A 27,659-nucleotide genomic window follows, 5' to 3' on the forward strand; every position below is an offset into this window, starting at 1 on the left:
TGTTACAAAAAAATCTCACATATCATCAATCATATTCACATGTGAAATGTTCAGGATTCATGACGTTTTCAGCATTGAGTCTCAATTTAGAAACACAGGAGGTGAATAACATGTCTCCATGGAGGAGGATGGTGAATAGTTACCCTTAGTATTTGTAAATGTATTTGTGAATCCGTCAGTCAGCTGTATTGTGGGGTCCAACATAAAGGTTGAAAGGGCACATGAAGCCAATTAGAGATGATTCTTTGGGCTTTTGATACCTCTACCTAGATACCAGCTTCATTTGACCCACTCAAAACGCATTCAGGGAAGAAACAATCAGTTTGGCCCTTGAAAGGAACTTATCAACAGGAAGCTTTTTCATTTGTTTCTTAAAAAAGCCCCTAGCTTCAGTAGACTACGCTGGCCAGTTCTACCTGCAGAAAGACTGGAGACTGTAGCTGACAGTGACCCTAACCAGGTGTGTTTGAAATCAAATATTGAATTATTGCACATTTATGTAAGAATTTGGCCATTTTAGTCAAGTAAAAGCTTTCAGGCAATCCAGTTTCTCCATAGCTTTCAAAATGTTTTTTTTTCAAGTCTATATATCTCAACTTTTTAAACTAGATGTTAAATGAGACTACATCTACATGTAGATATAGTCCCATTTAACTAGATGCAGTAATTAATGTAGATGTCATTAATTAACATATCCCTTCTATGAGGATGCAAGATACTGTGCATCCTGTTCATTTATGCATTTAATAACAAGATTTCATTATTTTAAAATGCTTATTCCTTTGCAATGGAGAAGAGTAATTGTGTACGATCAAACAGGAAACTCCACAAAAGCTCTCCATGGCCAGCAATGGGCTTTACATCAAGTCCGTTAGTGGTTTCCTGGGAAAATGCGTGAGTGATATGAATAGATGATACGTATTTGTATTTACATGAACAAAATATGGAAGAAAATGGATTTGTTATGCTAAACACTGAATGTAGCCTGCTGTTTAGATTTCAGTCACCCATTCTTACCAGGAATATTTTTTTTTTTTTTTTTTTTTTTAACACAACAACTGTGGCTAGGAAAGTCCATTTATCTTGAAGATATAAATTAGACTTGGAAATTTATGTAAATGCAATTACTCTTTATCTTTTTTTCAGAATTAAGGAAACATAGAAACCTTACAGCGAGTGAAGACCATTTGTGAATATGCTGACAAAAAGAAAAAAAAATTTAGGTTGAATTCAATTAAAAATTTTAATGACTAAATGACATTGATAGTTTGAAAAAATGAATGAATAACATATATTGAAAATGAGATTATAAGCGTAATTGTAGGAAACTGATGCTAATTCTGTGTTGCAGCATCTTAGAGAAGGTTAAACTTCAACATCCCCATGGAGAGTGTAAGACATCATCGTTGTACTAATGCTTTTCCACTCTACTCTTTTGCTGGGGTAAAAGAAGTTGCAATAAACTGATAAGCAAGATGCTTTACATTCTCACAAGGAAAATGTGGTATAACTGTCGTGAAGTGTGCTGACTGAAGGTAAGAGTCTCAGCTCATCAACCGGCTTCTCTTTGGAATGGGAAAAATGTAAATATCCACGCACAAAAATAGAATTTAAAAAAATAAAAACTCCTTTAAGCACTGTATTTGTGGCACTAAATTTACATATTATGTCCTCTTCCATAAAAAAGCATCATCAAAAAGAACTTGTGCCAGTTTTGTATTAAAAGGCCTATAGAAATCTCTTAAAATTGCCTTCGTTGTTGGTAGCATAGGTCCCAGACTTCTGTCTTCAGGTCGTCTAGTGTTTGATGCAGGACTCTTTGTAATCAGAGCTTCTTGTTTCTCACTTAGAGGTCCTGTGGAAAAATAGAATATTATCTTAAAATATTTGACCAAAAAATGCCTGTTCTAAAGAAGACAAATGACTAACTCAGAAGGTTTGCCAAGGGAAGACAAATGGAATTTGTGTTAGCAGCGATGATGTTTCAGAATATTGAATACAGGCTTAGATTAGTAAAATAAATCACTGGTAGTAAATATGGAAATAATACGTTTTCCCTTCACGTTAATTAATCATCTCTACAACAAGCAGCATAAATCATTTCTGGAGTGTCGTGGCTTAACCCCAGCTGGCAACTAAGCACCACACAGCCGCTCGCTCACCCTGGGGTTAAACCACGACATGGAGGGAAAAAATTGTTTTCCGAAAACAACTATGACATTGAATACAACTTCCTGTCCATTTTGGAGTTGCAATTATTTTACACTGTTATTTCATTTTATGATGTGAGTTGTTTAATACCTGGTAGAAACTCCACAAGCCTCACTCATGTAAGCCCTTTTTTGGGGTTTTTTTCGGGGTTGTCAGTGGGATCAAAGTGGTAGACAGGTACAGCGATGCCCCTATTCCAGGAATAAATGTAAGCCCTTGACAATGTACTTCAGCAAGATAAAAACCCACAGACTTTTCCAGTGTAAACCATATTCAGGAAGAAGAAGCCAAGCTCTTCATCTGTTCAATCTGCTACATTCAAACTTTTTCATGATCTAGACCAGTGTTTGGACCAGCCAGACTATTTTGCAGCCACATTTTCATCCTCTTGCTACTGTCAAATCAACATTGGGCAACATTTTGTCTGCCAGCGTTTCTCCAAGGATTAGCAACAGATGTCTCAGTCAACACAGCAAAAACACAATTTCCCCCTTCTCCCCGGCTAGAAACACAACCTTTCGTCATACTCAGATTTAGATTCTGGATCGGTGCATGTTGGCAACAGCATGAACACCACCGTAGCACTTCAATTTGTTTAAATTACGTGGGATAGCTCTTGCACCTATATAAGCCCGTGACAAACAAGCCCTGACTGCCTTCAGAATCAGGACTGGCTTCCGTATGGTAAGATATATCCCTACATTCTGAATAGTTTTGATTTTTTTTCTTGATATAGTCTTATTAAGATCTTCTAACACCAGCTTTTCTATGGGAATTTGGGAATTTTAATTTTGCTTGACTCCAGGCAACAAGATTAATGCATCCTTCAAGACAGATTCCCATGCTTCTTCTGTTTTGTCTCTTAATAAAGCAAAAATGACCTAGAAGAAGGATAATAATGATTTTTTTGCACTTATCTCAAAACACCCAGAAGACACCTACCCAGATCCAGAAACTGGAACACCATGTGCATGGTGTATTTCACATTTGATGCATGATCCTCCAAGCGAAGAACGAGTATCTGATCTTTGTCAAAAACTGTCAGCCAGTCCAAAAGATACACAACATAGAGCCCAACCTGTAACCTTACCTGTAAGCACAAAAAAAATGAAAACAAATAAAAATTAATTCATCTTACAACCTTCTAGCAGTAACAAACCAACACTCACCTCTGTCTTCTGGGCAAAAATCCCAAATATGTGCCTTTGAGGAACCACGAAAAGCCAGTATCTGAACATTTTTTAATCTTCCTCTTGTTTTCAGTGCAGCTTAAGACAACCCTTGCAAATGGCTTTTCTACTGGTTAGAAATGTTACTCAGGGCTTGGCTCTGCACAGAGACCATGCAGAAGGATGCTCGGCCACCTCACCTCCATGCTCCTCCGTGCTTGGGATGACCCAGCCTTCACGGAGACACTGAGGGCTTTCAGCCCCTGCATGGCCAGCAGTGGAAGGGATGATGTTAAGTCCTGCTACCTTCTTTAGGCCCTTACGCTGCTTATTTCACCTTCATTATCAGCTGCACCAGATCATGCTGCCATGAGTAGTACAAATATTCTGATTCGGTGTCAGGAATTAGATTTGGCTGTATTTGCTTTATCCTCTGATTGCAGTCATTAGCTTTAGATCTAAGCTGCAGTAGCAGTGGCTGCTAGACAGTATTAATGGTGCATCGTCTGAGTGTGCAATGAGAGCGCCAGACTATGTTAGACCAGAGATGTGAAAAGGCAGTTTTTCAGCCTGTCCTGACCCAATCTCTGTTTTTCTTCCCTCCTCAATTTCACATAACAAGTTAAAACATAAAAAGGGTAGTCTGGTGTTCTTAAAAGTCCAACCTCCAACTGTGCTTATAAATATTTTTCTAAATCCCTTCAGGCTCAGAAGAGAGAAACATGAATCCCAAGTCATAAGCATCTTTCATAAAAGAGACTTAACGTCTTCAAGTCGCATTACCGCAGAACCAATGAAGTCAGATAACAATAGACTCTTTTGCTTCTTTACATCGATACCTAAATTCCAGTAAAATAAGCCATATTTTGAATTACTGCTAAGTCATTATTATCATAATGTATCATCCTGATATGTGTCTTTGGCTGCTTATAATATTAAGCCTCCATGTTTAGCAGACTTCTTTGTATATGTGCTGCACATCAAAGGTCATCAGTAGAGTTTCCCAACCCATTCTCCTCTCGATAATATCCACATCTGGACTTTCGGTTTGATCACCCTGGCTCGGCATGTGTTTCTCCGGGTAATATGCTTTTCACTGACTCTAAGTGAGGATAAGCTGACAAATGCCCCTTTCTTTACAGGTTAGCATCTATCAATCAGCAGTGACAAGGTCTATGACATCTCCCTTGTTTCAGGAATATATTAACAAATAGCAAAACAACATTATTCTGGTGTAGTCGCACAATTAGCAATCTAATGAGCTCACCGGGGAAAATAATCCCTACTTTTTCAATACATAGCAAACCATGCACACGACGGACTTTAGCAAACTTGGCTGAAGAAGAAGCTAAAAGAGCCCATTGAGGACCACAGTTAGCATTTCTGTTTTATTATGAACACCTGCTTGTGGCTCTCTGGAAAGAGGCATCCTTTGTTCATTTTCAAAAGTATCTTCTTCAGAGGGCTGCCTAAGACAACAAATGAAGATTGGTTCTGCACCCTGAGGACGAAGATAAGAGGAAGATCTTTCTTTCTGGTTCTCTCGCTGCCTTTCTCTCCCCACACTGGAAGAAATGCATTTGTGCAAGCAGATGGCTGGAAAAGACTGTGATACTGCCTGGCAGCAACTCGTGTCTGTGGAGGTCCTGGAGGCTATCATCAAAGACAGCTCATCTCTCAACAGCTCCAGCCTACCTGCCAAGGTAAGTAAGAGGAATGTCCTGTTTGCCCTACTGCTGAGGGGCTCCAGCCTGTGCAATACACTCTTTTATGGTTATTTTATCGAGTGGAGGAGGCAATAACTTCACCCTGGAGACAAAGGAGGGAAGTATTCCCTCTGAGTCCTTTACAGCCTGAGCAAATAAAATAGGATTGAATGGCAAACTGGCCAGATGTGATACTTCAAGTCAATCTCTTCCATATTACTTTCCCCCCTCAAGCAAAATCTGAAGTCAGTTCTACGCTAAAAATGTGAATTTTGGAATACCGAGCCTGTAATACTTATCCATTCCCCTGCCAGCATTTTCTGTATTTCTTTTTATCATTTTCTGATGCACACAATTTAAAAAAAAGAAAGGTTTTATCTAGTTATTGGTAGCCTTTTCTTGCAAAAGAATACATAATTTATTCTGATTTTGAGGCAATTTCGAACCACAAAGATCCTTGCCAGAGCTACTTTTTGGAGAGATCTGCAAAAAGCTTACACATTAAACTGTAATCTTCACTAAATGTGCTCTCCATACGCTTGCACAATAGAAAGACTGTATTATTACTGTTGGCATTCATCAGGGAACAGACTGAGGAGACAGCTGAGCCAGTACATCAGCTTTTACATGCTTACATATATATGTCATCTGCTTTACAATGAAAAGGGAGAAAGTTTTATTTCTTGATGCTTATTTGCACAGTATTTCAGTATTTTAATAACCTTGCCACAACGTACCATTAAACAAGCAAGGAATCAAATGTTCTTGGAAATACGTACGGGCATGGCATTGTTCAGGGTGTTGTTGTAGACACAGGCTCTCAGTGAGTAATCCAGCATGCAATTTTCAAACAGCTGCAGTGATTCTGCCACTTTTTCATGAAAATCTTCCACAGATTTATTAGCACTTGCAAAGTAGAGATAATCGGAGTACAATCTGCGAATGAGATATGGGTAAGTAAATGGCAGAGGAAATGAAAGAAGATTTATTTACATGACAATGGCAATCAGTTACATGAATCGAGGGAAAGGGTACATGTGTGTAACATTGTCCCACCGACAGCCTGTTCAGCCAGTGACACATTTTCTATTCATTTTGATGAGTTTTGGCTCAGAGTAACATCCACTCCAGGGTATTGCTAAACATCATCCCCTCTTTCAAGGTCAGCATCTCTTGAGAACCTGACCCTAGTAATTGTGCGAGTCACTGAAGGCAAATTTTTCAAATGTATATACTTTAAATTTGTGTTATCTATGAAGAGCAGAACTGGTCTCAGCTGACATCGGTACCCCTCTATATTTGGTGCTCTGCACTGCCATGGATAGAAACAGTCCTTACCTCAAAAGTTTAAGTTGAAATCAAAACCAAGAGAAGAATGGGCTGGGTTAGAAAGAGTGATTTTTATGTGATTACCAAGCTGGCCATCATCAAAAATAGGAAGAAGCCCAGATTTCCTAGTTCTTGCAGAAAGCTCCACGTCCAATCCCATATTGTTTCTATGTTGACTTTCCGTCAAAACCTCCCAATTTACAGCATTCCACCTCTTGTTTTTTTTAAGCTGAAATACTACAGCTAGGTGAACGGTTCACGTTTGTGCTACAGTCTGTAGTGCTGCATTCCCCAAGCAGTCCCACCTCTACTTTGAGGGCGGCAGGACGTGGCCCCATGTGCGTTGGCAGCTTGCAGGCAAGCAGAGCCCCTGCATCAGCCGCTGCTGTGAACAGAGCCACCAGCAACAGGCATTTCTCTAAGTTACAGCAGAGGAGTATCCCCTCATTGCACATTTTTAGCACAGGTGTTACAATTGCTTAATGTCACCTAAAAAAGATTATCTTAATTCAAGTCCCTTTGCACGGTGGTGGGGAAACAACCCAAAACCTACAGGCAATAAAATATCTACTGTAGCGTTAATCCCTGAAACCTTGATTAAACTTTTCCAAGATAAACATGGTTCAAAGAGACAAAGGAAATGCTCCAACGTAGCATAAATATCAGACTGTGAATCATCCACTGAACATGACATTTTAATTTTCTTTCATATTTAGGCTTACAAACTATGACCAGAACCGCAATATTTTGGAGACAGTTTTGTAACACCTGAGAAGTCATTTCCCCGAGTGTGTTTGCAGCACATAGCCTCCCTAGCTCCATAGCACCCACCTCTCGACACAATTCCAGAAATCCTAGATATCGTTCAGCCCCTTTCAAAAAACACAGGTGTCCAAGAAATGACCTAAAAAAAAAATCTATTTATTTAGGTCTCATTTTATAGCTGCAGTAACCTTTTGTATTGCACTTTATTTATTTTTTAACTTCCCTAGAGTTCCACAGGTACTTAAAAATTCATCATTTAATTTAGAATTTAGGCCCTAATCCAGTAAAGCACTTAAGCACAGGAATAGCTCCTCTGCACTCATTATTTACGCTAGTGTTTTGCAAGAACAGGATTTTAATTCCCTTATGAAACAAATGAAGACTCTCTGTTCATTTAAAAAGGAAGAAAAGGGATACATTTGTTGCAGGATGCTTTTAATTCAATTTTTAACACACTTTTTAAAAGATAAATCACAGCAAACTATAGAAAATGAGGCAGAGGCACTCAATGCTATCTGTAGGAGCCACCAACTAAGAAAGATGAAGACTCTGACTTTTGTCCAGTTCTTCCCAGTCTGGCAAATCCACTTCAGACAGTTTTCTTTAAATGAAAAAACTCCATCTTAGAGCAGAGGGAGGGTACCAGGCTTGGACCAGACTGGTCAGACATCCTATTTCAAAGTAATGCCCACCAGTGCGTGAGGACCACAACCACGGCACCACATGTGTCCTCTTCCTCTGCAATGGCAGACCCTGGGTCCCTCACGCTGCACCCACCAAAGAGCCACCCCACTAGCACAGGGTATGAGGACGAGCTGGGGAGAAGCTAAGAGACAAAGCCAGCCAACTTTAACTAAATTAGGCACACAACAGTATCTCCTGCTTGCAGAAGAGTGTGTACATCAACAAGACTCAGGCTTGCCCGGCTTGTCCCAGGGATGGCAGGACCAACTGCTCCTGGCAGAGCAGGTGAAAAGCTTTTTAGTGGGGGAAATCAGCCAGCAGGCATCATGTACAGCATGGGCCTCACTGCAATTTTATTTAAAAAGGTTTAATATGACTGCTTAGTATTTCTAATCATCCATTAAAATAAACGCATCATTTTAAAGACTTGCTGACACCTTATGGAAAACTACGTTCTTGAAGACAAGTTCTATCTCCGCAGGGCAGTCAAGATTTTCTATATTTCTTTCCATCTGTTTTTAATTCTGGGGACATCTGCCTGGAAATAAAACCTTTGCTGACTAGTATTTCAGCTGTTCCGGTTACTTGAAATCACTACCCTCAATCACCATCCATTACAATGAAATAATGACGCCATTGACACCCACCATCACAAACCTTGATGTCCTCCAAATATCCCCTGTTAGGGGATAGACCAGACCCTGTGCAGGTTAGACCAGACCCTGTCCCAGACCCTGTGCAGCACCCATGTCCTCCTGGCTACTGCAAGGTAACTGCTCCCCTGCCCTGCATCGCCCAGGCTGCCCCTTCTGCCACGGCTGCTTTTGCTCCTGCAATTCAGATGAGCTATCAGCAACAAGGACATAAGGAATCGTAAACAAAAAGAAACCAATTTATCATAAATGCAGTAAGGGAGATGAAGCTGACTTTTTATCTCACCCTTATTAAAGCTGGCAAAGAGCTACGCCCACATTACAGAGGGTGGTTAAAGCAATCAGGGAATTTGTCGGGAATTTACATGAGGAAGCCACTTCAGCCAGCTCTCTCGCATAAAATTACCATCTGTTAAATCCTGAGGTCAGAAGATGCCGTTAAAAGTTGAGAGAAGTATTTCCTGACATAGGAGATGGGAAGTACTCGCACAGCTCTGTCTCTCACCAGTAGCCATGCCCTGCCATGTCCAGCCCTGCCGCAGGGGAAGCTCGTCAAGGAGCTCCTGTCCCTTCCCGCTGCCAAGTCGCTCTGGGCAGCTGCCCGGCAGTGGGGTACGGGCTGCCTGCTCAAGCACCCTGCGCCTGCCCTTCTCCCAGTGCCCAAGCCCTCTCCAGAGCCTGGTCTCCATCAACATCTGCACCCCCTTCTCCATTTTCCTGGGTGTTTCTTGGCTTTGCCCGTGAGCCTAGCCCTAAGTATCCTGGATATCCCTATGGAGCTACAGAGAGAAGGAATTCACTCCCCCTTGGTCTGATCCTTTTGGACTCGGCCTCCATCCCCTCCACCCTCCCCATTACCCTCATCTTTATCATCCTCATTCAGAGGACACAGTGGAAAGAAACGCCCTAGAAACCTGGAGGAAGACTAGAGAGAACAAGTGAAATGCAAGTGGAAAGAAGGACATCAATGGCTAACACAATTCAAGAACAGCCCGCACCTTTGCAAAAGCAGAGCCCTTTCATTGCAAAGTCAGGAAGACCAAGGATGAACTCCTAAGCAGCGGTTAGCTGTGCAAGCTAAAATTGCCTAGTGAAGCTTTATATGAGTGTTGCACCAAGTATTTTTAAGATTTAAAAAAGTTTGCATCATTTGCTGACCCTGTAGCTGTTTGCAATCTTTAAATCATTGAAGACATAGACCTTATTATTTAACAGGAATTGAAGCACTTCACAGGACCGCTTATGCCGAGACATGTGAATGCAGTGCCAAACTCACTCTTGTGAGCCCTGCTGAGAACCAGGGCATATTAGCTCAGGTAATGGAGTTATATTGCATTTGGCCACGTATAAATTATTTTTTTTCAGAGTAGCTCAGGTGTCCATGCGTGGCACTCGCAGTGGCATTTCCACTCACATGCCCCTCTTTAAACCACTATCGCAATTACATATGCCAGAATACACAGAACAAAACCCCTTGGCAGCTCTCATCATAAACCAAGTAACTCTGTGAAATACCATGTGAACACTTATTTGCATCCAAGAGAGTGAGAGAGAATAAAATTATTATAGTAAGAAAATATTCTTGCGTACTTTAGCAACGTGATCATTGCTCACCTTTCAACGGGGTCTCTCAGCATGATGATAAGTTTGGCATTCGGTTGGAAGGCATGGATAAAATCCTGGATTAAGAAGGGAGGTTCTCCTTCAGTACTGTTGTCATAAAAGAAAATCCAAGCGTTGTTGTCCCACATCGTCGAGGCACTGGCCTCCCCTAAAAATTAAAAGCATCTCTGCTAGTAACTCATTTCCTTCTTTGTATTGGAGTGGAAATCGGCTGAATTTTGAACTGGTGTAGACTGTTTAAAATTGACTCTATTCATTTCAACATACCTTCGTTCTTGCAAATTGATCTGGCTAATGCTCCCCAGAGCCAGAGCCATCACACTGCCTTGTACCTTTGTGAATGTAGTGACGGTTAAGGCAAGTTTTATGTAATTCCACCTGAAATATTACTGTCCACTAACCACACTGTTTCCTGTTAGTGGTTAAGACATGCAAATATATTTGATCTAGGCTGGAACGGACTGTTCAGGGTTTTGACCAACCCTCCAGCAAGGAGGCAGGAGCTCGTCGCTGCCGAAGACCTGCCGTGCTCTCTGTAGCACCCCGAGGGTTGGTTTTAATGCTCCTGATCTCAGAGAAGTAAGTTGCTAACAAATTGTACAATTTGACACAAACTAAAGAAAAAAAGTGGAACCCACCACTCCAGCAGATCAATAGTGTTTAGAACATAAAAAGGAGAGCTGGTGAGCACATGGGAAATATTAAAAAAAAAAAAAAAGCACCAACGAGCTGAATTGTGTCACTGCTGTTTGAAATATCCCTTTTTGAGAATTAGCTCATTATCAGAGCTTTTTTATGTAACTACCATTATTCATGTAGTTTAAGTCAAATATAAGTATTTACTAAATATTAGACAAAAGAAAAAGTCTATAGAATAAATAGCACATGTGGTTAAATGCCAGATTCTGATATCCTTAGTTTCTGAAGAAGCTTACTCTGAAAGTAATGCTACAGGGAGAAACACAATCAGTAATGACTCTGCCAGAACAAAGTATCTGATGCTTCCACTGCTAAATAAATGATCTGATTCGATGTTTTGAATTGTGTAATCTTCCCTGTTTTTTTAAGCAATACTGGCATTTATGTGGATACCACCATTTAATAAAACATATACAGAAGCTTTTTGGAAACTTCCACTCTTTGACAGTCTAATGAGAGCTAATTCTTGTTAGTGAGGTTTGCTGAATCAAAAGGAATGAGATGAAAAAATAATAAAGTTGTAGGCTTATAGACTTGCACATGATTTCCCCCCTTTGTTTTTTCTCTCCTGGGAAAGTCCAATAAAGTTTTTAAAAGATGGCCAAAACACAACATGAAATAGGTACTGGCTCCAAACTCCAGCTTAACATAATGTGATTCATTAATAAAGTCTGGGAGTTGTTAGAAAACACATTAATCTTCTGTCATGTTCATTTTGCCTGTTTTCAGAAGGAGGAGATCAGGTCCATTGGCTAAAGCTGGGCGTCCACCACAGCTCTGCTTTTCTATTCTAAATTAATTAGCCAAAGCACTGCCTAATCATCGGTGGGCTTTGACTTGTCAATTAAAACTCAATTAGCCCAGCTCCCACGCTGGGTGAAGCAGAAACACAAAAGACTAAATATAGGACAAGAGCTGAGATAGCTGTACCACAAAAGCATCATGCAACTATTTCTGTGCTATCAGAAGATGGTATAATGCAAATGGGTATGAGCACTTGCATACACGGATTTACAGAATAGTGCACTCCAGGGATGAGAGCGACCTTGGAAAGTCACTGCTACGTCTCCGTGACGGGAGCAGCTAGGCTTAAATTGCTCCCTCAAAAATGTTTGCCTAAATCATGCCGAAGATTAAAGTCTATGACCATATCAAGCCATCTATTCCTCTCTAGAATAGCTTTTATGATCTTCCTTCATACTTCTCTGCTCTGTAGACCTCTGATCATATTTGATGCTCTGTTGGATTTATTCCTGTTAGCTCACACATAGTGACCAAACCTAAGAACATCTGCTTACACATGTGCTATCTGAACTAAATAAAATCAGTGCATTTACACATAAACGGGCAGCTTCTTTTAACATCACAGACCAGACCACTCCACAGAGATTATGTCAGCTGGATCAGCTGCCACCACCAAAACTCTGCAGGCAGCACGCGAGCAAGGGAAGATCACAGGCACGCAACCAAATCACGCTAAAGCATTAACAGGGACTCAAGGTGCTGCTCTAATGCAGTCAGTCCAGGATAGCCTGGGTTCAAGAAGGCAAATCTTCCCACAACAAGAGGACTGTCAAGAATTAAGGGGAGGGAAAAAAATTAAGGAAAAAAAAAAAAATCATTCTGGTCTCTGCTGACCCTTATAATTTTAATTTTCTGAAGCAGCCAAAAATACTCCTGTCAACTTGACAGTATTCCTTTCTGGTTTATGATACAGATTTAATATCTGCAAAGAGAGCGAGCCATACTAAACATGAGATAAATTAATCACTGCTATAGCTCTTATGTCAAATTACTGCAGCGCATCCAAAAATATATTAATTTTCTTATGGACTTAAAGAACATATGAATTACTAAATTGCCTAAAGAATAGATGTATAACCTCTTTATTCAGTCATTAATGGATTAAAATCATACTGTGTTTTCACAAGACATTCCTCTGAATTTATCCTAGTAATGAGCAAAAATAAACAAGTCCTGCTCAGAATGCCTCAGGCTAGATCAGTTTTGTCCTCTTTGGTTCATCTCTAAGAGGATGTTGGTTTTTTGGGGGAAAATGCAATTATTACCCACTAAGTATAATATCATAAGAAGCTTAACTTTTCAAAATAATGTAATATGATGAACTACTGAAATGTTTATAGTTTTAATTCGATTTTTCATTCCAGTCATCTGAAATAAGAAAATGGAGGATTCTAAGCAAACCTGATATTCATACAGATTCAGTTTAGACTAGCTAGCTTTGTTTTGTTTTTTACCAAGGTCATAAAAGACTGACTTAATGAGTATAATCATTCAGGAATTTTCCTGTAAACTTAATAAGAAAAGCGAACAGAACCTTAATGAAACAAGAAATGAGACTACAGGAAAAAGAAACACAAAGTGAACTCTAGGAAAAGCTGTAACAGGAGGTAAGTAATCAAAGACGTACGTTGCCAATTAGATTAGTGAATTTAATTAGTATAAGCACTTCACCCATGAAAGGACAGGAGATATTATTGTAAGTAGGAGGCAAATCCACAGATGTCCTTGATGGCAACATTTCTTAAGATTCCATCTCGCAAATTTTGCTCAATGTTGAATATTTAGTAAAGCAAATAATAGACTTAAATGGAGGCTGAGAAAGTATTGAACAAATGTGACTATAGCCAAGTGTCTGGTTTTGTCACCATTTCATCAAGCCAACAATAGGTTAATTTTTTTTGGTTAGAATGAGACAAAAAAAAAGATTCTGAGGGTATTCCCTCTGAGGGCAGGCAGCAAAAATCTTGTCTCTATTTTCCGTAGAATAATGACTTCAGGCCTAATTGAAAAGTCTCTTTTCAACAGGGAACTGTCTCTTGCACAACCAGTATTTTCATGGAATGTGTCTGCTTTCCCTGGGAAATTTTGAGGTGACAGAGTAAGACTGGTAAAACTCTCTTCCCCTCAGTTTTCTGGTTTTAGCAGACAGCAAAAGCAGAATTTGGACATTTCTGCTGACGTTCCTCATGGGCGTTGTAAACCAATGGCACCATGGACCTCAGTGGATGGGCACGGTGGATCGACCACTGTGTGTCAAGGAAAGCAATCCAGGGATCCCACCCTAGAGCCCGGTCCTAAACATGGACTCCCATAAGATACAACACAACAGCATTTCTAAATAATTTTTAACGCTAGTCAGGTAATTTAATATCAACTGAAACTGTAAGATTATATTCAAATAGTATCCTGTACCGTGCCTCTAGGTTCCACACCTGAAAAAAAATACTGTGCAAGATAGCTTCAACTTGATTCTGTATATTCCTGCCCTTGAAATCTGTATTATCTTTGCTGTTTACGAAGCAGCTCAAGGGTTTAATAATTTTTATTTCAGTCCACTATAGGCTACATAGGGATGATGACACAAAAATGGTGGTCCTTCTTCCTACATGTACCTTATGTTGGAGCTTGAGAAGAGCCATTTGAAGCTGTGTTGTTATCATGGAAACTGCCTCCAGTCAGTTACAGGATTTGTACAGCACCCATCGTATGTTGTAGTATCACAATTAGTGTGCTATCCCAGACACGTTGCTACAGCATTTGAACCTGAAGCTACAATCCCGTGGCTGCAGACAAACCCCGCATAATGAAAACAAAATGAAAACAATGTTTGAAGGAGTCACCAAGGTCATTCTCACTTTTTTTTTAAAAAAAGATTTAATTAAATGCTGATGTTCATCAGACCTTTATTGCTTGCTCAGGCATTTTCGAAAGTTAATCACAACTTTTTAACAAAGCAAGTAACCACCCCCCAGGAAAAGGCAAGAACTTCTGCACTATCCACGCACCCCAGAGAAAACCAACGTCAGGGGCTCTGTGGTGTGAACCATTCACATCTGGGAAAAATGCCCCTCTCATGCCTCAGCTACGAACGCTGCCAACCCCCAGCTACAGAGACATATGTCAGAGGCTGTATTTGCCCTACCAATTATGATGTTGTTCATCTTGCCGCGCTCTTTTGCCGCTTCGCTCTGCAGCACACCCTGAATCTGATGTGCTGCTAAGTCAAATAGATCAAGGTAATCTTCCACTGGGTAACGATCATGAAATCCATCCCTCAGACGAATGATTCCTAAAAACAGTGAAAAGAGAGAAGTTAAAAAAAAAAAAAAAAAATAGCAAGGCAATATTAACTGCTGGTGTAAACCAAGATGGCTTCATTGACATGCCTGGCACTGAGCCAGCTAACGTCAGCACAAAATTAGACGAATGAAGTGTAACACTCAAATAAAAGTGCCAATAACGAAGTAGCTGAGATTTGAGATACTATACGATTAAACCATAAATTCACAGTGATGGGAAATATCTTAAGTGTTCTGTTTTATAGTTCCTGCATGAATAGCTTGCATTTATTTTCTTCTAAATTTAGCTTTTGGAATGAATATAAAAGACCAGATTCTGCTTTCATTTGCACCAATATAAATTGAATTAATATTGGGCTCCCACTAGATTTACTGTATTGAGAACAGGCTCTGATGCCAAATATGCAAATCAATGTGCACTTATCAAAATCGGAAAAGTGGGAAATCATTCATGTTTTTATCTTTCACAAGTATGACAACAAAGCTCCACAATAGCGTCTTATTTTTCTCCTCTCCTTCCCTATACTCCAGGGTGTGTTCAGTATCACCTTCTCCCTGCATTTCTCATCATTTTGAGCCACATCCGTGATTTTTATACTCCTTTTCCCACACTTCTTTCCAACTCTAGTCTCATTTCTCCACTTTCTGTACATGCTGCCCTTGCTCGTCTTTGCATTCTTGCTTCTTACCATACCACAAGAGAGTTTCTCAAGCAGGCAGAGGTCAAGGACAGCAGTGGGAAGGCAATGGAGAAGGAGCAAAGCTAAGAGTAAGGAGCAGGACTTCTCAGCTCTCCCTTTCCTGTTCCCACAAGGCCAATAATTGTCAATTATGTGAGAGGAAAGCTCAGCAAGGGAGTTCTTTTGTCCATTCCCTCCGATTTATCCCTTTAGGAAAGTGGGATTTAATGAGGGTAGAAGAAAGCTCAGCAGTGTATTTTGACTTGTTTTGAGGGGGAAGAAAAAAAAAAAAAAAAAAAGGTACATGCATGGTGCTACAGACTGCCTTGGTTTGTTGCCACCCCGCTCATGGGAATAGAAATTGTGGCTAAGAGCCAGGAAAGGGAGACAGTCAAGCTGGGACAACGTCCTGTAGAGCATCAACCACCCCAGCAGAACAGGAAAGTGGTGATTTGCAAAATGGGGCCTCCCCAGAAGAACTGTTTAGCTTCAGCTGAAATTAGTCAGTCTCATAAAAATCCACTGAATCAGAGAATGCCATAGAACAAAGAGACTTTCTTCTCCAGATAAATGTTACAAACTAAACCAAGTTAATAGCCAGGAGCACAGGAGTCATACCCACTAGCTGGCTTATAAGAAGGCTGTCTCAGTTTCACTTGTTAGTCTATTTGTCATATTCTCTTTTTTTTTTTCTTTTTTTTTCTTTTTTTTTCTTTTCTTTTTTTTTCCAAAATAGTAACCATTAGCTAATGTACTGTTCGGGCAGAGAGAAAGGACTGAGCCACCAGGAGCAAAACTTAATCTTCCATTCTCAATGGCAGACAGCCTGAGATGATGACGAGAAGGTCATCTCAACACCCTCCCACGACATCCCAAGCTCTGCAATCTTTCCTCATTCTTCAGCTTTACAAAATAACTTCAAAAAATTTAATTATGCAAAGAAAGTTCTCTTCAAGGATCTGCACTTGGTCCCCAGTGGCTGACCACAAGATCATGCAATTGGAGAGTTTGTGAATGCCAGCACAGAGATAGGAATGCATCCTTGTTCTCAAATTATATGCACTCTAGCCTGATTTCTTACACTCTTCTGCCTGTTTGGTAGGTCCAGTTCTGAGCTTTAGTGAGTCCACTCTTGCTTTAGTGAGTCCAGTCTTGCTTTAGTGAGGTTGAATGCACTACTTCCTCCAATATTAATTCCAAATATTTATGTTGAGGCTAATGTAGATGCAGAGAACTATTTAGTATAAAGGATTTTAGCCTAACGTATCAGTTCGGTCCAGCCTTTCCTGCCAGCACTCTCATGGAAGACACGATTTTCCACAGATGGTTTTGCTGGCAGTCCCTTCATCTACACACCCAGAGACAAGCAGCACGGCATTCATGCTGGAAGACGTCCAAGTGTAAAATCCCCTTTCTTCACTGATCTGACTTTTCACCTTCAGGTCAGGAGGTAATTCTTACCATTTGTCTTCAGTCAGCCGCTGACTGTGATAAACGAGTGCCTTCTCGTGGGACTTCAGGGGACACCACGACGCTTCTCTTGTTTGACTTTGTAACTAGCCCAGCTCCCCCATTCACACTGGTACCTCCTAGGAGTATCTCCGAAACTGAACCAAATTATCTCAAAAGCACAACTGTATTTTCATCATATTGCTGTAACTCTTAGTTTATAACAAACATTTAGAAAATGTCTTAAAAGGTATTTTAGCCACTTTCTTATGGCATTTGCAAAGGAAGAAAATACAAACTCTAAGGACACAGCAAAATTATTTCTCTATGAGAAATATGAAATCCCAGCTCTGTGGCTGAGCCGTCCTCCTCATTGAGCAGTGAGGATCAAAGCCCCCTTCTGCAGGAGCTCAGAGGTTCTTCTGGGCTCCAGGGCACAGGGAAGGGAGACGGAAACGGCAACACCACATGCAGGAGACATAAAGAATTGAAGGTACGACCCTGAAATAAAGAACAGAAGCAGCACTGCAGGTGTCCCGGTCCCTCAGAAAGTGTCCTTCCTTGCTGTTAGCCCTGGCAGTTCATTAGAAAAGATAGTTTCCCATTTCACGGAAGCTTAGAAAAGCACCAAATAAAAGTAGTGATGCAAAGTCATAATCGAATGATCTACCACACAGTGCTAGGTTTTTCCTCGTTCCAAAGGCAGTGTCTGCAGTAAAGCAACAGCAAGTCGGAAACAGAAGTGAAGATAATGTCACCGTAAAATAACCAGTATCTTCCTCTTGGAAGTAGTAATATCACTGAAAAGCCTGTGATCTTTGATACCAAAGTCATATCAAGTGAGGGCATACCAGCACTTAATAGCTAGACCCAACAGTGGGGAAAACCAAGAGCCTGGGTGGAATACAGAAAGCATTATACGCATCCACATTTAGAGGAAAGCACTAAGCATACAGCAGAGGCAGGAATTCAAACTGGGTCTTCTGCGTCTCATCTAGTCTCTAACCACAAGATTGACCTTCCTTGGCACCCGGGGAAGAGAGAACAAGAAGGACATAAATACTTCAGATGGATAAAACGATGCACTCCGCCCCACGGCCCTTGGACACCCTTTGAAGGTGCAATCACGAGGGGTGGATGCGTCTTGCTCCAGCAGGCCATAACCTCAACTATTTAAGTCTGCCTTCAGAGACGAAGGGTCACCTCATGAAATATTGATGTCACCCAGGAAAAGAGCATCAAAAATATGTGCAGGTTCCTCGGTGTGAGAGAGCTTTCTCATGCAGAGCATCTCTACTGTTCAGTGCTTGACTAGAGCTGCAACACTAATGAAGCTCCTACCACAAAGCACAGTTGTATTTATTGAACCATAAGGACTGAAGCCACCCACATTTCAAATACTGACCCATCATTTATTCATGTAAGAAAGTCTTTACAGAATTTTGCAACACAAAACTATCACTGTCATTCTTTAAATCTCCCATCACAACCTAATAGTTCCTCTTCCTGCCTTTACAAATTCACAGGGTTGGTTTTATCTAGTGTTTTTATTTTTTTCCTAGATTTTTCAAACCACTGCAAATAAACCAAATGAAATGTGCATCATCTCAAGGTTTCACCCAAAACATCATTAAACAAAAGCAGGCTGGAACCTACTAAGCATCCATCACCTGGATTTTTCAAAACTATTAACTCCAATGGTTTCAAGGTAAGCCAATATGGAGCAAATCCATAAACTTCATCCCAAATATATACAAGAAATGTCAAAGTTTAATAGAGACAGCTTGCCTGAATACCAGAGGACACGTTCACTCACCAAACCGTTTTCTTGTCCACCAGTGGGGTTCTTTGATTGCTGAGAACCGAACGTCGGGGTGCAGCCTGAGCCGGTCGTACAGGTCCGTCGTCCCACACTTGGGCTGGCCAATGATGTAGAAATGGGGGAGACAGCGCAGGCGGTAGTGTTTGTCCTTGTAATGGTACAAGTGGTTCCAAAATACCTTCCTGAGGTAATCAAATATGGTTCGAAAGCGCTTTGAATACAGTGCATAGGAGTTTGTTGCATAAGGATCTGTGGTTGTGTTTCCTCTGTACTCTTCATACCAACAAGGATTCTTGCTATTTGGAAGGAATTTATTAGGAATTACTGAAAACATCTGCAACAAAGAACAACAATTTCAGTCAAGGCAGCAAAAAATGGACAGTTATACTTTTCTAACATAGCACAGTAAGAGAACACAACAGAAACAACAGAAATACTATGTGGACATTTTTAACCCTTCATTTTTTAACTACAAAGTCGACCTAACTTATTTCTTCTGATGACCCTGGAACCAAATCCTGTACAAACAGCTGGACTGGGAGAGGAGGACATCTAGAAATCCTTCAATTTTAAGGCCAGAAGGGACCTCAATAATCCCCCAACTCCCCTGCAGCCCCATGAATTAATTTTTAAAGTCAAACACATAATACTCAAATCAAATTAACTTCCAGTTTTTAACTCTGAAATACAAGGTTGCAATGACTGGGTTTTCCGACTGGGTTTTTCACACTGGTAATCAGATATTAGAAAGGCTCCTTTCTTATTTATCATTTAAGGTGACCAGCAAATGTCAGTCAGAATGATTTTGCATGAGACGAGGTAAAAATTCAATGAGATTGTACAGCTATTGGAAGTCTGCCTGATTTTTTCAGGTGTCAAGACCATTTCTATAACTCATCTATTTTGCCCATGACTCAGAAGGATGTGACCTACAATATCAGCTTTTCAGCTGGTGTAAATCAGGAGGCTCTAGATGGTGTAAATCTCTATATGAACATCTGAGCAGTTACACTTTTTTTTATCTCAGTAAAAGATTGACCCAAAAGTCTTGAAATAAGCAAGTATACAGCAGTTTCAGAAACACTTAATTCATACTTACATGTGGCTCTTGTTTCCTCAGCTCTTCTAAATCAGGGCGCTGTCTCGTTATAAACTCTATCTTTGAAGTAATAGTGTCAATAATTAATTTAATGCTTGGATAATCTTTGACGTATGAAATATTCATTTTAGAAGGCTGGTAATGGTCTTTCATGTCACTAAGGCTTTCATTGTCCATTAAGCTTGGATTGCTAGTAAAAGGTCCGTAATGGAAGGGAGATGGTATTAACAACAGGCCATGCTTGGCTCCAGTCAGTATGTAGGATGCCATCACTAGAGTCATTATAATCAACCCAAATATTAAGCTGCATAGCTTCCCCTTCCTCAAGCAGAAAAATCCATTCCAGCTTTCACTGTGATCAGTCCTTACTTCCAGAACTGCAAGCAACTTCATCTGCTTGCTATCGGTGTACAACGGGATCTTATTTTCTCCTTTGCAAACAGGACACTTCTGGTTATTATGATTAGGTCCGCGGCATCTGAAACACTGTCTGTGCAAGTCATTTGGTAATAAATGTATGCAACAATTAATGCAATACCTCATATTACTACTGTTAAACTCCTGTATTAATGAGCCAAGCACAGCCATAAAAATGTTGCTGAAGCATATGAGTCATCTTCTGTAAGGCTGAAATTATTTAATTCCTTGAGTGATTCTACGACTACTCAGCAACGCAAAAGGACAGGTTCAAACCAGAATAGTTAAAAGCACTCAAAAAGTGACATATGTCATACAAAGAAAGAAAAAAAACCAACAACCAACATACAAAAATAGATGTACTGTGGACGTGGTTTCAAGAATTTGGCTCAGTAAGAGGAATGTGGTGAAGTAAGAATCAGCTACACAGCTGGCTCAAGTTTTTCCCATTGAACAAAATGAGAAGGAAGAAAAATTGTTACGTAGCGTGAAAATATGCAAAAAATAAAAATAACTCATTGTCCTCTGATTTACACTGGAATAGGCAAATATGGGTAGAAATTCCCAGGTATTCTTAAAACAAGCAGGTTCCAAACCAAAACACTGCTAGTGGAAGCTTCATCTTCCCAGAGACGGTTTCAAAGATTTGCATTGTACAACCTAAAGAAACAAAAACATATATATAGATACACACAGAACAGCAGACATAATATCTACATGCACCTTTATTCAAAGCCATAGCAAAGTACAATCTACCACAAGTAATTTCACAACTCTATTTGAAAGATGTCTTCTATTTGCCAAGTATATTAATTACAGCACTCATGATATTAACCCCAGGAAATGTTTGGCTTCAAGTTCACGGTGAGTTGCCCTTTCTTTTCAAGCACCCATCTGCTCACATCAATGAACAGTTGCTACCACAGGTAACACTACACGACTTCCCTCAGCTGCTCACTAACATATCTAACAGATCTTAATCTGCTCTTTAAATATGGAAGCTTTTTTGGACAGTGTCCAGTGACACAGGTTTAAATATTCACCCTCTATCTGTGCATGGGGACCTTAAATTAACTGTCCTGAAGTGGGGTAAGAATCTAGTTAAGAGGACAAGACAGGGATAAGATAACAGTCTCCTTTCATGAGATAAAAAGCCAAACAAAAAAAAAACCCAAAAGCCACAAGTAAAACATTCAGCAAATTGAAGGGGTTAAATAGACACGAGCAAAGGCTCATGACAGGATCTTGGTTTCTGGACCAAATGATTCTGGGATGAGCGTAGCCACTCGCGATGCTCTGCAAAGCCATCAAGATGCTTTCACCACTACTGGTCAAACACGTTTTGAAAACATAGTACTCACTAAAAACGGCAAGACATGTTACTTAAATGAAATGTACAATCAGTACAAGGGAAGACCCTGGATCCAGCAAATCCTCTTAATGATGTGCACTTTGGTACGGGAGACGTCATGCAGAAGCCGCAGGAGCTACAAGGCAGCCACCGTGGGCAGGGACTTGGGCACTCGTGAGTCCCATGAAGGTCTCCACATCCACCGAGCCCAGAGGCTGAAGCACCCTGCTGCACAGGGTACGTACCATCCTCCTTTAAACACTTCAACACCACAGCTGCTTAGAGCCAAAAAGCGACCAGAGCTGTTTAAAGTATTTATGTCAAGCTTTGGTCTTGGTTTGAGCACGTCCATGCTCGGCTTTCCAGGCAGCATTCAGAACAGAGACACTTAAAGTCACAAACAAGTCATCAGCTTAAGGATGGTCTTAATTAAAGCATATTTATGCATAGTTCCTCTAGAATTTCTGTTTTTGTGGTTTATTAAATACCTTACAGGAACTACCCATATTTTAAGGTCAAAATCAACTCCCTATTTTGAGAAGCCAGATTATCAAATACAGAAGTTCACAGATAATATACCTTCTTCTATATATGAGAAAATATTTTATTTTCTAGAATTGCTTTTCTGGGGGAGTTAAAGACAGGAAATATTTTAAAACAATCTTGAAAAGTCAGAAGCAAAACAACAAACTGGCATAGGATGAAAAGAAAAAGATGGGGAAAACCTAAGGGACAGTAGTAATGTATGGCTCTGACATGCAACTTCTATTTTGGCTTTTGTCACCTGATAAAGACAGAACTTCCCTTTAGTCCCTGGGAATGAAGATACCTTAAGGCTCCAGTGCTGTGATGCTCCTTGTCCATCACAATGTGGATACCCATGAAAGCAGAGACCCAGGTCCCCCCCAACACCCCCATTTCTCAGCACCACCCAGGACCTGGCTGCCACAACCCACTTTTCAGCCCTTCCGCAGACAACCCCAGTATTAACTGGAGTAGTGACCTTGAAGATTCGATAACAAACAGTTTTAACCATATTGTGACTAAGAGGCTCAATATTGCCCCTGAAGAACAGAAAAAGGACTGTGCCAATGAAGGGCGTACGGACTCCACAGATAACATATAACACTTTATTGCAGATAAAACAAGTTGGAAGAATTCAGGAGCGTGACAGCTTTACCTGAACAGAACAATAACTTTTGCCCAGAAGGCTATGGATGATGAAACGCTAATTAATTAAATTATTTTTCAGATGAATTTAATCTGTGTTATAATTAACTTCACTAGACCAGAGAACCACCTCATTGCTTTATGGGATACCTAAAGGTCCAACATTCACTTTTACTACTTAAATAAAAATACATTTTCCAAGTCACCTTAATTAAAATATGAAATAGAAGAGACGTTTGACAATTCACACTTATGAAAAATTAGCGTACTATCAGAGTAACACAAAAAAATCAGCATCACTATAATTCTCATATAGGTACAATTCTCCTAGTTAAAATACACCTCAGTAACTACGTACAAATTTTTTTCACATTACTTGTTGCCAGTGGCTCCCTCTTCTGGACCCACACTGGTTGCTCCTTCTCTACAAAAATCTATCTTTCCTTGTAAGGCTCAGTGTCCTGGTTTCAGCTGAGATAGAGTTAATTTTCTTTATAGTGGCTGGTATGGGGCTATGTTTTGGATTTGTGCTGAAAACAGTGTTGATAATACAGAGATGTTTTAGGTGTTGCTGCACCAGTCAAGGACTTTTCAGCTCCCCGTGCTCTGCCAGGTGCAGAAGAAGTTGGGAGGGGACACAGCCAGGACAGCTGACCCCAGCTGCCCAAAGGGCTATTCCACACCATATGACGTCATGCTCAGCATATAAAGCTGGGGAAGAAGAAGGAAGGGGGGACGTTCGGAGTGATGGCGTTTGTCTTCCCAAGTCACCGTTAGGTGTGATGGAGCCCTGCTTTCCTGGAGATGGCTGAACACCTGCCTGCCCGTGGGAAGTAGCGAAGGAATTCCTTGCTTTGCTTTGCTTGTGTGCGCAGCTTTTGCTTTCCCTATTAAACTGTCTTTATCTCAACCCTCGAGTTTTCTTACTTTTGCTCTTCCGATCCTCTCCCCCATCCCACCAGGGGGGAGTGAGCGAGCGGCTGCGTGGTGCTTAGTTGCCGGGTGGGGCTAAACCACGACACTCAGTAATGCTTTTTCTCTGCATTGTTGACAAATATCTTTCTTTCTTCCCTATCCTCCAGTGCCCTTCATTCCACCCAAAAACATCTAACTCGACTCATCGTTTTCCACACTTTTGCATTCAGCAGAAATCTTCCCGTCTGACTTTATCCCTTGGCTCCCAAGAAACAACACAGACTTACACATTTCTGAAGGGCACATTTGTGTAATGTCCAAGACACTAGTAACAAAAATAATTTTTCATGACGATATGATGGATACACAAAGGCTCCTCTGATTACTCCTACAACACACCAAATCATAGAGGTATAATCATTACTAATTATAAGTCCCAGAATCTGGCTATTTTGCCTTTAGCTCTTTCAACTGTTCTTTTGAATTCTTAAACATTGATATAACTTTAGATAATAACTCCTGGCTCATTCCTACAAAAGTGTCCAGGTCAAATGGAGCAGTCACTTCAGATCCTGCATTACTCATCATCCTCCTAGCTGCATCTTTATATGAGACCAAATGCTTTTGTAAAATTATTTGTATTCTTGATGTTTCTCCCACCTAATACTGTTGAATATTGGAGAACTTCTGCAATCAGAGCAAGCAGGCTGTATCTCAAAGGCTCAAGAATAATTATTTAGATAAATACTGAATGAAAGCATTCGCAAAATACCTTCCTACAAAAAAAAGTTCATTTCCTTAATGAGGTTATTCTAAAAGTCAGATGAGGCAGAAAGAAATTGTAGCATAAACATTACCAATACATTGGTATTTAAACCAGAGGGAAAGAAATCAGTGTAAGACTTCTCAAAGAAACTATTCTTCAAAACTTCTCTAAAGAAACGGGCCTGTGATGATTTTGACAGAAGTCTGAATGACTACAGAGACTAAATCAGATTCATATGTGTAATATTAAAACCAGAAAGTTTATGCTTTCTTACCTATAAAATATCCCTCCCCCAAACGAATGTCCAAAAGAAAAAGAGAAGCTATGGAAAGGCAAGGGGAGAGAAGGACCCAAGATTTAAAGCAGGAAAGAGCCCAATGGTTGTCCAAACACCACCGACGGTCCTAATGGCTGGAGAGGAGGAGGTGGCAGGGAGGGCCTGACAACAAGTGGAAAGTTTCCCCTTTGCAAGTCAACATTTCAGGCAGCAATGAGACACCTGAGCAAAGATTTTCAAAGAGGAAGCAAAGGAGGCAGAGGAGACTGAAGTACTGTCAGGGCAGATTCGGACATCATCCATGGAGGTAATAGAGGAAATCATGAAAACAGATATAGTTCCCAAAAAAAGACTGTAGAAAAAGAGAGGATGGAGATGAGGGCCCTGGTAAGAAAAGATAAGAAAAGGGAGGTGGAAAAAGCACCTCTTAAAAAAGAGGCACAAAGAAGAGGCTACAGGTTACAGTGGTAGCTATAAAAAGATCCGGTAACCAGAAGGCAGCCTACAGCATCACTTCAATTAAATTAATCATGTGCTACATGTTTGTTTTCGTGTAATCCTTCCACCCTGAACTCCTCCACTTTGACACCCAGTGAGTATCTTAATATTCTGCCAGACCTCTGCTCTCCAGCTCCTTGCTGTTTATTTTCAGAGGGACTAGTTACTATGCACTGTCTATTTAGAGAAAAAATAAATCCGTTTTATTTTCCAGTCCTCTTCTAACAGGGCTCTGAAACTTGCTCAGTGATACTGACTGAACAGATTTAAAGGAGATAGTCTTACAGAATCAATTCAAGACTTGTGGATTTGACATTAATTCTCAAATTTTCAGAGCCATCAGAAATACATTAATGGATACAGGGTGCAGGATCTTAGAAAAACTACATAAGCTTTTCAGTCCTATTTTATGTCCATTTGTATGTTAATAAAATGAACTGGAATTTATTGAACCTTCCCAGGTGCAGAGACTTCTCATGAAACTCCATTACAAATATTACAAACTCAAGGAAAAAAACATGTTAACTATATCTTTGACAGCTGAGGAAAATGCTTTATCAGGAAGCTGATACAAGGAGGGAAAAAAAAAATGCTTAGGCTACTGCAAAACTGAGATCTTAATCACACCAATCATGAGGGAAAATTTAAAGTTCCACCAGCAACCATAACTCTGCCAGCTTACACATACAAACTACAACAGGATGCTTAATTAGATGATCAGTTTGACAACCTACCACAGGGCAATATGACATGTTACTCAGCTAATAGAATAATAGAGAAGTTGGTGGGTTTTTTTTTAATAACTGCTAGTTGCAGACATACAATTTTACATGATTTTCCACTGTCATGTTCATGCAATTAAAAAAGCAAACTGTAATAAACACGTAAAAGTGAGGATATAATTCCCTACTGCCACTCCCTTCTCTTTACCAATAAGTTGTTAATAAAAGTTAGTTCCCCAGCCTTTTCCCATGCAGTGAAGGATGCCCACCAGAAGGCCAGGATCTTTCCCCAGCGTAAGCAGCCCTCGTTTTCCTCATTCACCCCACGAAATCAAGACATCTACAATATCTTTTTTGTTGTTGTTTCTTCCATTCAACATTTCCGGTAGTCATAACCATAGATATACTTCACCTTTTTTGCATTTCAATATAGAAAGCAGAAGGATGTGAACTGCAGACAGAATAAAGGTTATGAGATTTGAGTCGGTAATAAACCATTTATGTCTTTTTATATTTTAGTTGCAAAACTGCTGTCGGTTCACTGGCAGCATATTACTCTCTTTACACAACAAGCAGTGTCTTTGTATATTGTTGAATAATGTAGCATGTAATTTCCTCTTGTTGAAATGAATGGTGCATTATTTATGATCATGTCTATGCGGTATTTGTCTGTTGAACATAAATGTATACCAGCTCTAACCACAAAGCAGGAATCAACATCAACCTTTTCAAGCTCCTTGGCCAAAGCAATCCTCCTCGTAAGAATGAGGATCTTTGGGAATCTCCTAAGTAGGAAACATGGATATAAGAGATGACACACAGTGGAATGGGGAAAAAAATTAATAGCTATCTTAGATTTGAATATACTGCTGAAGACAAGGAGACCTGCACCACTGTTTCAAACTGAAGCAGACTCAAGCTAACAAATATATTTCTATGCAACAGAGAACTTAATAGCAAACAGGTGAGACCTTTTCCTTGCTAGTTTCCCTGTGCAATTCCTTCTGTATATAAGAGGAGGACCCGCTGGGTGCAGGGTGCCAGAGAGAAGGCTGGCAGGTCACCCTCGCAGGTACCACAAAAGCAAACAGCCCAAGGCAGCGCTGCCTGCTAGAGCCTTACAATAAACTACTGAAAATGCAGTATCCACCGTGTCCTACTCATTGCCATATGGCAAGCTAAATAGGGTAAAAAGATACATTCCACCAAAAATAAAACCTGCAAGATTTTTCACATTCACATATTTTTGTTCGCTATATAGAAAATATTTGAAATTTTGTTTTATTTCTTTTAAATAAACATTTCATAAAATTCCTCCCCTTTCTCTTAAAGGATTATAAGGGAAGTCTGTAATCAAATGGCTATAAAAAGAAATTACTTTCATATGCTCAGTCATATAACTAAAATTCTCCTCCTCTATGAATAAGATAAAACAGATGGAATAGATTTTACACGTGCACACATCTTCTGGACACCTAAGCGTATGACCTATTTTTCAGGTCACCAACCTTAATATTTAATGTGCTTTCCTTTGTTCATAATTCTTTAAAA

The 27,659-nt window shown here is 40.1% G+C and overlaps 1 protein-coding gene across 2 annotated transcripts; it reads right to left on the reverse strand.

The window, feature by feature from the left end:
• Window positions 1-1,237: 1,237 nt before the first annotated feature.
• On the reverse strand, window positions 1,238-21,069 carry CHST15 (carbohydrate sulfotransferase 15). Of its 2 annotated transcripts, XM_072871149.1 has the most exons (8): window positions 19,993-21,069; window positions 18,888-19,227; window positions 14,786-14,932; window positions 10,132-10,288; window positions 5,866-6,022; window positions 3,154-3,301; window positions 2,302-2,402; window positions 1,729-1,855 (listed from the first exon to the last, which is right to left on the reverse strand). In XM_072871149.1, the coding sequence occupies exons 1-7, from the start codon at window positions 20,578-20,580 to the stop codon at window positions 2,323-2,325; spliced, it is 1,617 nt and encodes a 538-aa protein (XP_072727250.1). In that variant the 5' UTR covers window positions 20,581-21,069; the 3' UTR covers window positions 1,729-1,855; window positions 2,302-2,322. The 2 variants fall into 2 exon arrangements, with proteins under 2 accessions (XP_072727249.1, XP_072727250.1); XM_072871148.1 differs by lacking the exon at window positions 2,302-2,402 and having other exon boundaries at window positions 1,238-1,855.
• Window positions 21,070-27,659: the final 6,590 nt, after the last annotated feature.

Source organism: Ciconia boyciana, chromosome 8 (genome assembly GCF_034638445.1).
Source record: "Ciconia boyciana chromosome 8, ASM3463844v1, whole genome shotgun sequence".
NCBI lineage: Eukaryota > Metazoa > Chordata > Aves > Ciconiiformes > Ciconiidae > Ciconia > Ciconia boyciana.

Coding starts and splice junctions, on each gene's coding strand:
- CHST15 (XM_072871148.1), bottom strand. CDS start 20,580: ATGGCTGTGCTTGGCTCATTAATACAGGAGTTTAACAGTAGTAATATG. Junction 14,933..18,887: donor GTGGACAAGAAAACGGTTTG/GTGAGTGAACGT, acceptor CACTGTTTTTAG/GAATCATTCGTCTGAGGGAT. Junction 10,289..14,785: donor GATGAACAACATCATAATTG/GTAGGGCAAATA, acceptor TTTAATTTTTAG/GGGAGGCCAGTGCCTCGACG.